General features: G+C 42.6%; 2 protein-coding genes across 3 annotated transcripts in view; both read left to right on the top strand.

The window, feature by feature from the left end:
- The window catches only part of LOC119574283, an 18,538-nt gene extending 7,246 nt beyond the window's left edge, over nucleotides 1-11,292 (top strand). For both annotated transcript variants that reach the window (XM_037921476.1, XM_037921474.1), the window contains exons 6-9: nucleotides 318-473; nucleotides 647-903; nucleotides 1,496-1,645; nucleotides 9,924-11,292. In XM_037921476.1, the coding sequence (XP_037777404.1) occupies nucleotides 318-473; nucleotides 647-903; nucleotides 1,496-1,645; nucleotides 9,924-10,172 (812 nt within the window). In that variant the 3' untranslated portion in view covers nucleotides 10,173-11,292. The remainder of the gene's footprint in view (nucleotides 1-317; nucleotides 474-646; nucleotides 904-1,495; nucleotides 1,646-9,923) is intronic.
- LOC119574284 (neurofilament heavy polypeptide-like) lies at nucleotides 9,924-11,783 on the top strand (the record flags this gene model as incomplete). Its single annotated transcript, XM_037921477.1, is given in 1 exon segment — nucleotides 9,924-11,783. A coding segment is annotated over 1 exon segment (787 nt), but the record flags the coding sequence as incomplete, so codon positions are not given.
- Nucleotides 11,784-12,500: the final 717 nt, after the last annotated feature.

The raw sequence follows: 12,500 nt of genomic DNA, 5'->3' as shown, positions 1-12,500 counted from the left end.
TAGACCTAGTAATTAATTTTGGGGGGACTGAGTACTTGTAGAAACTTCTATGTGTAAACAAAATTAACAGAATAAAACCATAGCGGACAGTGCAAGTATGCATGTACTCCTAGCATCTATGGGTTAAAGTATTATTTTACTGTAAACTTGAACCATATAATGAAAAAATACTTCATAGGGTTTAAATGAAATCATATATAATATATCAGTATATCAACTATACAGTATCTGTGCTATAGTCATCTATACCTCTTGCATATTTGTAAGTGTGTGTTTATTAATTTTTTTTTTCATTACTGATCTGTGTCATGAGACAGGTTCTAGGTTACCATTAGCTCCTACAGGAAGCAACAGCTCTCCACGGCAGAGTGTGGTGCGCCCTATGGTAGGAGGTCTGGTACTCCAACCAGCAAGGGTTGCTATTCCCAAGTTAGATCTTACATGGAGAAGAAGATTACAGGAAAGATTAGAAGGTGAGAAATTTTTGTTTTTGTTGATTTTGAACCAGTTTGTGTGTATTCATAGAAAAATGAGAAGTAGATTCTTTTTTAAATATCTGAATGGTTTGTTTTAGTATTTTTGAATAATTATTCTAAGAATTATGGCAAGAACAGTTGCTGAAAAAATATTGACAATTTCTTTGTAGCACGCCAGGACCTGGACTTGAGCATTATTGGTGAACAGTCTATAAATCAGGAAGAAGAAGAGATCTCAAGTCAGAATGGTACACAGGCTCAAAATAATTTTGACCTTAACATGTCCAGTAGAGTGGAAGAATTTGAAAATTCAGAACTTGAAAACCATTCATATGACGATAGCATTGCTACTCAGAACTCGTCAGTGGATGAAGTGCAACCTCCAGAAGAACCAGAGGGCTCTCAGAGGAGGAGGAGATCAGCAGTGGTTTGTAGACAAAATTTTATATTTATTTCTTAACAATATATGTGCAAGAAATAACCTTCATTACTCTTGCTGCAACAACAACAACAACAAAAAAAATACAAAGATACAAGAACACACACATGCAGAGACAAACAAAAAGACATACACACAAAAACAGGCATGGTAATAGAAAAAATATGGATGCAAAAATGTAAGTATACAGAGACCCACACAAGAAATATGCACACACAAAAACATTTACACATAAGAACGCATACAAACACAAAACAAAACCTTGGACATAATCACGCTTAATCACACTTATATCACACCCATGCCCAAATACAGGCACAAGTACACACAAACATATAAAAGCACATACTGTATATAAGAACTAATTAAAATTTTTCCTAATGTTTGACTTTCTTTAATGATTTTGTGTCTCATGATTCACTTGACAGTTATTTTTAGTTTATTATTTTTACATTTGTAGTAACCATATAATGTAAATGTCAAAGTAAAAAGTATGAGGTGAGAAATCATTGATGCAGTTTATATAGATGAATATTTTGATATTGCCAAAGTAATGCATTACGTGCTTACCATTTTTCAGAATAACACACCAGAAAGTCCAAGAGGGACTGGTAGAAGACGTGGCAGAGGCCGAGGGAGAGGGAGAAGGAGAGACTCCTCAAATGCTCGAAGCAACTCTACTGCTACCACCAAAGAAAAGCCAGATACCACATCCAGCACTGAAGTTCAGGTGAGTATCTGGCATCCCTATAACATAGTAAACGTAAAGTAATAAAACCTATAATGTATTGGCAAAAAACATGAAAGTTACAGAATACCAATTATTTTTCTCATGATATGTATCCAGAACCTCATACAGTGAAAAAAAATATGTTAATTTATGTAGCATGCTTGAAGCTTGAAAATTGTCTTTCATGTGCAAAGGCTTCCTTGAACACATTGCAGGAGAAAGAAAGCAGCTGTCCAGGGTTTTTTATATTCTTTGTTACTTCATATAAGTTCTGGAAAGAATAATGCCAGTAGGCCAGAATAAGGGGAATTACTGACCACGAGTGCACAAAGGTCATGGTGGAAGATTAGACTCAGTGAGCATTTAGGATGGGGCTCTTGCTTTATTTTTACTGGTAAATGAGTGTGGAATTCACTCTTAAAGCCATGGCTGTAAGTGGCAGTTCTAGGGAAGAAACTATTTCTATGCTCAGGGTTCCGTTCATGCCATCCATGACTGGCATATTGCAGAAGATTGCATAATACAAAAAAATATCAGAAAGTGACTTAAATAACAAAATGTTACTAATTGTTATTGCACAAAGTTGTAGACTACTTAGAAAGAAGTTATTGAGTTTGTGTAAGAAAGAGGTCTATTACCAACTTGATATGGTAATGACAAATATAGACCTTGGAAAATGGCAAGAAAGCAAAAAAATAGCTATGTAGAAAAAGAGACAATAACATTGCAAAGGGGAGGCAAGGAGTAATGACAATGCAACAAATGATCATGTGGGCTGGGCCTACAAACCACACATCTGGTAGAGTTGCCTATTAACTAAGCATAATGTCTGGATTTAGGGCTATGTGTGGCAGCAGGGCACCCGGATCTAATGGGTTAAGCACTTATCGCAGCATTGTTCATCCATGTCTGCAGCAATGTCTTACGTGAATTCCTCTCTCTTCTACCTTTTGTACTTGTTGCCAAGGTTTTTGTGATCTGCTGTATGTATAAACTATATATATGACATCATATAAAAACTTTAAAATCACTCCTATTGAGTGACTCTAGTGTGGATAGGTAGGTGGGTAGGTCCATGACATTAGTGTAGATTCTGGATAGATAATCTTTTTGTTAAGTCATAAGATGTAGTGGCTTGGTTCTGCTCTCTGGTGCTTACTGCCTGGGAGAATGGGTTAAAATTCTTGTCAGGGAAGGTATAGAAATTTCTCTATATAAAATCTGTTGCAGTATTCTTCCATTCTACATATTCTGTTTATATCTTTCCCTCCATCTTTTAAAGAGAAAAGCCTGATTTTTATGCTAGGCCTTCCAATTAATTATTGCTTACTATGTCTGGAAACTAAACTTGTTCCAGTAACATTTTTCTTTCATGTGATTTGGATTCCCTATTTGGTACAAATACTCTATCTTAGACTTCATTGGACTTTTACCTAGTGGAAGGGGATGGTGTGGTTGCCCTTCACATGTGTCTGATGACTGATGATTGTCACAGATAATAAACAGGCCTAAGTCTTTTACAACTTAACCAACCACCTCCATCCATCATCCATTTCATCCTCATCCATCCATCCACCAACCAACCCATCCATCCATCCATCCATCCATCCATCCATCCATCCATCCATCAACACCACCACACCACACCACAACACCAACCATCCACCTCCATCCATCCACCACTCCAACCACAACACCACCAATCCCAACCATCCAAAAAAGAAAGGCCCAAAAAAAAAAAAAAAAAAAAAAATACTATGTGGGGGGGGAAAAAGAAAAGAAAAAAAAAAAAAAAAAAAAAAAAAAAAAAAAAAAAAAAAAAAAAAAAAAAAAAAAAAAAAAAAAAAAAAAAAAATAAATTTTTCCCCAAAAAAAAATTTCCAAAAAAAAAATAATTTTTTAAAAAAAACCCAACAAATAAACATTGGGGGGTTACAAAAAACCCCAAACATTAAAAAAAATTTGCCTTTTAACTAAAACCAAATTTTTCCCCTTTTTTTGGGGCATTTCACACACCCATCTAATTTAACAACCACTTTTTCATCCACCACAACACAACCCCTCTTTCCTTTTATTTTCCCCAAAATTCTTTTTTATCAAAAAAAAAAAAAAACCCTAAAAAAACTTTAAAATCACCCCCAAACCAAAAAAAACATATTAATTCAAAAATCAACAAAAATCTTTTCCTCCTTCACCAAATTTTAAAATCCGGGGGGAATATAAAAATTTCTCATAAAAAACCTTTTTTTTTCCCTTTCACAACAATTTTTTTCCCTCCTTTTTTAAAAAAAAACCAAAACACCCCCCCATTAATTCCATTCCAAACAAATTTTCCAAACACCAACCCAACCCCAAAAAACCATCAACAACCCAAAAAACCCCTTTTCCATATAATTCCCCAAAATAAAAGGCCTAACCAACATAAAACCACCAAAACCCAAAACCATCCATCCACACCACCATCCACCCATCCACCACCCCCCAACCAAACCCAACCACCACCTCCATCCATCCACCCACCACCACCCACCACCCCCCAACCAACCAAACCACCAACCAAACCAAACCAAAACCCAAACCCCAACCCCCACCACCATCCATCCAACCACCCCAAAAAAAAACAACCCAACCAACCAACCAAACCACCCCAACCACCACCACCATCCATCCACCACCCCATCAATCCTCCACCAACCAACCAAAAACCCCCCATCCTCCATCCTAAAACCCACCAACAAACCCCACCACCCCAAAAAAATCATCCAAACCCCAAAAACCCAACCAAACCAACCCAACCACCACCATCCACCCACCACCACCCACCCCCTCCACCCCCAAAACCAAACCCAAAAACCCCAAACCACCAACCACCAACCACCATCCAACCAACCATACCTTCCATCTCAACCATCCATCCCCCCCCACCCCCCCCCCCCAAACCACCACCCACCAACCAAACCAAAACCAACCATACCACCATCCACCCCAAACCAAAAACCCAAACCCAAACCAACCAACCATCACCACCCCAACCATCCAAAAAACCAAACCCAACCAACCAACCACAACCATCCCCCCACCACAATCCACCACCCAAACCCAACCACCCACCTCCATCCCAAACCCAAACCCAAACCAAAAAAAACCACCACCCAAACCATCCACCAACCCCTACCACCAAACCAAAACCAACCCCAACCAACCCACCAACCCCCAAACCCAACCACCCCAACCAAACCACCATCCACCCAACCAACCAACCAACCCAAACCCAAACCAAACCCCAACCCAAATCCACCAAAAACCACCCAAACCAAACCCAAAAACCAACCAACCAACCAAACCCAAACCACCCACCCCAACCAACCAACCAACCACCAAAACCAAAACAAAAACCAACCAACCAACCAACCAACCACCCAAAACCATCCATCCCCAAAAAAACCAAACCCCCATCAATCAACCAACCAACCAACCATCCAACCAACCCCAACCAACCAAACCAACCAAACCAAACCAAAAAAACCATCCCCCAAACCAAAACCCAAACCCACCCAAACCAAAATCCAAAACCCCCAACCATCCATCCACCAACCAAACCCAACACCAAAACCAAAACCAAAAAAACCATCCAACCAAACCAACCACCCCACCATCCTTTCCCCCATCCATCCAACCAAAACCAAAAAAAACCAAACCTCCAACCAAAACCATCCACCAACCAACCAACCACCCACCATCCACCACCAACCACCCAAATCCACCAAACCCCAAACCAACCAACCAACCACCATCCACCAAACCCCAACCACCTTTCCCCCCCCATCAACATCCATCCAAAACCATCCTCCACCAAACCCCAACCCATCCAACCCAAACCCAACAAACCCCCACACCAAAACCATCCCCCAAACCACCAAACCAAAAAACCAACCATCCACCAAACCCAAACCAAACCAAACCCCAAAACCCCCACCCACCAAACCCAAAACCAACCAAACCCAAAACCACCCAAAAACCCAAAAACCAAAAACATCCTCAACCAAACCCAAAAAACCACCAAACCCCATCCATCCCAACCAACCAACCAACCAACCACCCATCCAACCATCCAAAAAAAACCTCCACCCACCACCCATCCACCCAAAAACCAACATCCAACCAACCCCCAACCCACCCAAAACCAAACCCAACCCAACCCCCCAAACCAAAACCAACCATTCCAAAACCAAAAACCCAAACCCAAAACCATCCACCACCAACCACCACCATCCACCACCATCCACCACCCACCAAACCACCATCCATCCACCTTTCCCACCACCAACCAACCCAACCATCCCCACCCAATCCACCAAACCATCCATCATCCAACCAACCAACAAACAACCAACCCAACCAAACCCCCAAAACCATCCACCAACCAACAAACCAAATCCCCAAAACCAAAACCCCCCCCCACCAACCAACCAAAAACCAACCATCCACCAAACCACCCATCCTTTCCAAACCAAACCAACACCCACCAAAAACCAAACCAACCACCACCCAAACCAAACCCCAAACCAACCAACCAACCACCATCCCCCACCACCAACCACCCCCTCCAACCAACCATCCACCCAAACCCAAACCCAACCAAATCCACCATCCATCCACCACCATCCATCCACCCAACCAAAAACCACCCAACCAAAAATCCACCCCAACCCAAACCCAAACCAACCACCACCATCCCTCCAACCAACACCACCAAACCATCATCCCCAACCACCCATCCAACCACCAAACCCAACCCCCAAACCCAAAACCATCCATCCATCCAAACCAAACCATCCAACCAAACCACCACCAAAACCCAAAAACCAACCAACCACCATCAACCACCATCCTCAACCAAACCACCACCCAAACCACCAAACCAACCCAACCACCCCAACCCCAACCCACCATCCCCACCAACCTCCACCACCCAAACCAACCAACCAAACCCCAAAAAAACCATCCAAACCACCATCCACCAAAACCCAACCTCCAACCAACCCCCAACCAACCAACCAACCATCCACCAAACCAACCCCAACCATCAACCCCAACCCAAACCAACCACAACCCCAAAAAATCCAATCCACCAACCAACCAACCCCACCCATCCACAACCCAACCCAAAACCATCCATCCAACCAACCCCAAAACCAAAAAACCAAACAACCAAACCACCCAAAACCAACATCCATCCCCTTCCAAACCAACCAAACCAAACCACCAACCACCCAAAACCCAAACCAACAAAACCAAAACCTCCCCATCCATCCCCACCAAACCAACCCCACCATCCAACCCAAACAACCAACCACCAACCAAAACCACCCAAACCCAAAACCACCACCATCCATCCACCCAACCAACCATCCCAACCAAAACCAAACCAACCAACAACCAATCCAACCACCACCAACCAAACCAACAAAACCATCCACCAAAACCCAACCCAAACCACCCAACCCCAAACCATCCCCAAAAAATCCAACCACCCAACCACCAACCCAAAACCCCCAACAAACCAAAAACCCAAACCCCCACCAACCAAAAAAACCAACACCCCAACCAACCAAAACCCAACCAACCAAAACCCATCCCAACCCAAACCAACCAACCACCCACCCAACCAACCAACCAACCAACCCCCATCCTCCACATCCACCAACCAACCAACCAACCAACCACCCAAAAACCCACCACCACCCAACCAAAAACCCCCAAACCAAAAACCCCACCAAACCAACCATCCCCCCCACCACCCACCAACCAAACCCAACCAAAACCAACCAACCACCCACCACCACCAAACCAAAACCAAAACCAACCAAACCCAAACCCAAACCCAAACCCAAACCACCAAACCAAACCCATCCACCCACCAACCACAAACCACCAAAACCAACCAACCAAACCAAACCATCCACCAAACCAACCCAAACCCAACCAACCAACAACCACCACCACCCAAACCCAAAACCCCAAACCCAAACCCAAAACCCCCCATCCACCAAACCATAAAACCAAACCCCCAACCAACCAAAAAACCCCTCCAACCAACCAAAACCAACCAACCAAACCAAACCAAAAACCAACCAACCACCAACCACCAACCATCCAACCAACCACAACCACCATCCAACCATCACCAAACCACCAACCCAAACCAAACCACCAAAAAACCAAAAACCAAAACCACCCAAACCCAACCATCCAACCCAAACCCACCAAACCCACCTCCAACCACCAACCAACCACCCCCCCCAAACCAGCCATCCCACCAACACCCAAACCCAAACCCAAACCCAAACCAACCAACCCCAACCACCACCAAAACAACCAACCAAAAAAACCCCAACCAACCACCAACCAACCAACCACCATCCAACCACCACCAAACCCAAACCAACCCACCATCCAACCAAACCCAAACCCCAACCCCCCAAAACCAACCCCACCCCACCATCCCCACCCAAACCAACCACCACCACCCCATCCACCAAACCAACCATCCACCATCCACCCAAAACCAACCCCCAAAACCAACCACCCCAACCACCAAACCAAACCCAAAAAACCCAACCCCACCCCACCCACCAACAAATCCCCCCCCCCACCCACCACCAAACCAACCACCACCACCAACCATCCAAAAAAACCTCCACCACCAACCAAACCCAAACCAACTAACCAACCAACCAAACCCAACCAACCATCCCCCACCACCATCCATCCAAACCACCCCAACCAACCACCACCCACCACCATCCACCCCCCACAAACCAACCCACCAACCAACCAACCCAAACCAAAACCCAACCCAAACCAAACCCACCCAAACCCAAACCCCCATCACCACCACCCATCAAACCCAAACCCACCCAAACCAACAAACCAACCAAAACCCAAACCAACCATCCACCAACCAACCACAAAAACAACCCAAACCCAAACCCAACCCACTTCCGTCCGCGTCCATCACCCTTTGTATTGCATTGCCTTACTTGCTGAATCGCATTCACCCACCCTTCCACTCCACTCCACCCCCCTCCACTCCACCCTTTTTCCACCCCACTCCACCCACCCACCCCACTCCCTCCACCCCCCAACTCTCCTTTCCTTTCCTTTCCTTTCCTTTCCTTTCCTTTCCTTTTCTTTTCTTTCCTTTTTCTTTTCTTTTCTTTCCCCTTTCCTTTTCTTTTTTTTTGGAACTACACCATACACCCACACCACCAAACCACACCACACCACACACCTACACTACACACACACACAAACCCAACTACACTCCTACATTACACTACACTAACTCATACACTTCACTACCTTCAACATTTCATACACTACACTAATACACTACACTACACTACCTACATACACTACACAAATACACTACACTACATACACTACTACACCCACTACACTCCCACACCACCCCACCCCCACACCACACCACACCACACCTTTAAGTAGACTTGGAACATGGTAGCCTTGTTTTTTAAGGGGAATTTTTTTATCAAAGCCGGCCGAAATCAGTATGTTATTGGGCTAAAAAAATAGAAAGCCTTTATGCCAGATCCCGTTTGTTGCCACATTAATGACTGCGGGAAAATTTAGACTTCTCTTTTTTTTGCTGCCCCTTAGGCTTAAGTAATATGTCTAATTCATTTGTGCTATTTCAGAAAGTGCTGGACCAAAAACTGAATATAACTTTTGCCCTGTAGAAGCTTTTTGCCCTTTTGATAAAAAGTAAAGTTACACAAAGTATAGAAAGTTCAGTATATGATTCAAGTATTAGTTTTGTGGTATAGATTATAATAATGAGAGAACTTGAACTAGGATAGGAAACAGTCTTGCTGTAGTTTTTAGACATACAATAAATGTCAACACTTGTGCCTGTCCATGATACTGTCTTGAGAATATTGTAATAGATTTATAGATATAAGAAATTCCAATGAATGAAATATAATTCTGCAAAAAGTTTATGTAAGTGCATTAAAAGAAAATTCATATTTTACTATTATATCACTTTTTTAGCTTTATTTAATTATTTATTTTTAGGAAGAGTATCCATTAAGCCTTTCTTGAATGGAATGATAAATAGTGTAGTGATATCAGATAGCTTCATGTATTCTGTTTCATGTTTTATTGTGCAGTGCTATGCAGTTTGAATTCAGTTGTTTGCCATAATCTGAAATCCTGATCATATAGTCTGACCCACATGTTTGCTCCATGGCAGGGAGATGATGTGTCAGATCGTCAGCCAGAAGTGACATCACATTGTCCAAGTCAACAGGAGGAGGATCCATTGGAAGGACCTAGTTGGTGGTACACGGATCTAGAAAATGTTCGTGGTTCCAGACGCTGTGGTCATGGTGATAGCAGAGGGAGAGGTCGTAAGAGGAGTTCTGGAAAATACTCTCCTGGCATTAATTTAGCACTGGAATCATCTAGTGAAAGTGAATGTGATGACTTACCATCTTTGTAAACCCAAGGTATCGAAGAAAACCCCTGCTGGACTTCAAAGCCCACAGGCTAACAAAAAGCCTTGTTGTGCCTCGCTAGAAGTAAATAAGAGTCCAGGATTATCTTTAGACCATAGTTACCTTGCTTCACCTGCCAGCATGTTGGCCAGATTGGAAAACTTAGAAGCTAAAGCAGGGCGTCGATCAAAAGCTCGGTCAAGAGGCATGTCACTTCGGGGGAGCGTAGAAGATGGCGGGAGGCCAAGTGAGGTTGGGACTGAAGGTGGGCGAAGGCTCACTCGGCGAAGAACAGAAATAAAGAGAAGTAGTGTAGAAGCTGATTCTAAAAAAAATGAGGATGATTCTTTCAATCTAAAGCTAGAGGAAACCTTGCTGGAAGGTGGGGATAGTATCAAGATGGAAAGTCAAGAAAGTGATTCAGTTCTAATGCCTCCACCAAGAATGCCATTACCTGTAGTTGAGAAAGACTATCTTATCACTGATAATGACTTAACATGCATTGGTGATATTAGTATGGATATGACTGAACCATTATCAAAGATAATAGGCCAGGCAGCAGTAGATATACACAAGAAGATACAAAATTGAGAGAAGATTTTTCAAAACACAAACTCCAGATTTACCTGGATCACCAAAAGCAGAAGTTACAGAGAAAACCCCATTTGATCTTTCTCTAATGGATGTCACTGTAGTGAATATACCTCCATATTCTTCCAAAGGTCCTTGGAGAAAGAAATTTACCACCACATTTTGATGGTGAGTATAGTAGAGTAGAAAAAACTGAGTCAGTAACTTGAGGAGAGTGTCAGTAGTTCTAGAAGATGTTATGAAATGTCCAGATTTGCCAGATAAATACACACCAGAACTGAAACTTACTCTAAGTGCACAGACAGTAAAATCTGGTGGGAACTCTTCAGGGAAAAGTAAAGATACACTTCCTAAAGCTTCTAAAGCAGAAAGTCCATTGCTTAAGAAGCCAAAGAAAAGAAAGACATTAAGATTTTCTGTTGCACATGAAGATGATGATGAAGATGAGGACGAAAATTTCTCCCCTGTGAAAGGAAGAAGAAGCCAAAAGGGAAGAAGAAAAACCAGTTCAGTTGGGATGACACGAGCAAGGAGGTCTACTCTCAGCAGAAGGACATCCAGTGCTGACAGTAGTGCTGCTGGGCCTGCAAGAAAACAGCGTAGAAGAAAAAAAGAATCAGAGGATGCTAACACACCACAAAACACTCCAGAAACTAGTATCATAAGTGATTTAGAGGAAGAGTCTAATGCAGTGACATCTAAAACCAGCTCTGAGGAGGAGGGTATGACAAAGATTACACTTCCTGTACAGAATGATATTTCAAATAATAAAAATATGAACTTGAATGACTGTTATGTGATGGTACACAGAACCCCAGAAAAAATTGTCCAACAGTCTGCTGTAAGATCTGAAGACTCTCTTGTGTTAGAACTAGACTGCACAACTGATTTAAACTCCCCGATTCTGAAGTCTCCTGCAAAGTCCCCAACACTGACGCCTCCTGTGAAGTTAGAGAAGATGGATAATTTGAGTAGACAAATGGAGCTGGTCATGAAAAAAGCACAGCAAATGAAAATGGATCAAGGTAGGGTGTTGAACTTCTTTGTCTTATTTTTATACATTTAGCATTACTATTATGAGTATTTAAGTAGATAGAGTACAGATGTATGGTACCTTTGCTGCTAGTATATAAATATTTTTTAAAAATAAATAAATATTTTGTAGGATGTATCAGAAAATTATAAAATCCTTACTTTCATTAAAACATTTGGGTTTCAATTGGATTGTATCTTGCTAGTACTCATGGCCAAGGCAAATGGGGAATCTGATGGAAAATACCATAAATACAAATTAATGTTAATGACCAAATTGTTGTCTCTTTCAAAATAACAAAGAACTTATAACTGCTCAGTTACATAAATTATCAAATTTTCATATTTGACCAAGTCCAGTTTTGATCTTTGATGTTTGTAGATCACACCAGAAAATGCACCTCATGCCGCTATTTTAGGACAGAGAGAGAGAGAGAGAGAGAGAGAGAGAGAGAGAGAGAGAGAGAGAGAGAGAGAGAGAGAGAGAGAGAGAGAGAGAGAGAGAGAATGTGGGAGGATGAGAGAGAGAGAGAGATTGTGGGAGGTAGAGAGAGAGAGAGACTGGGAGGTAGAGAGAGAGAGAGATTGTGGGAGGTAGAGAGAGAGAGAGAGAGATTGTGGGAGGTAGAGAGAGAGAGAGATGAGAGGTGGGAGAGAGAGAGAGAGAGACTGTGGGAGGTAGAGAGAGAGAGAGGGTTTTTGGGGGGTGG

Source organism: Penaeus monodon, chromosome 6 (genome assembly GCF_015228065.2).
Source record: "Penaeus monodon isolate SGIC_2016 chromosome 6, NSTDA_Pmon_1, whole genome shotgun sequence".
Classification (NCBI taxonomy): domain Eukaryota; kingdom Metazoa; phylum Arthropoda; class Malacostraca; order Decapoda; family Penaeidae; genus Penaeus; species Penaeus monodon.
Note: the sequence above shows the minus strand (reverse complement) of the source record. Positions and strands in the feature narration are given on the sequence as shown.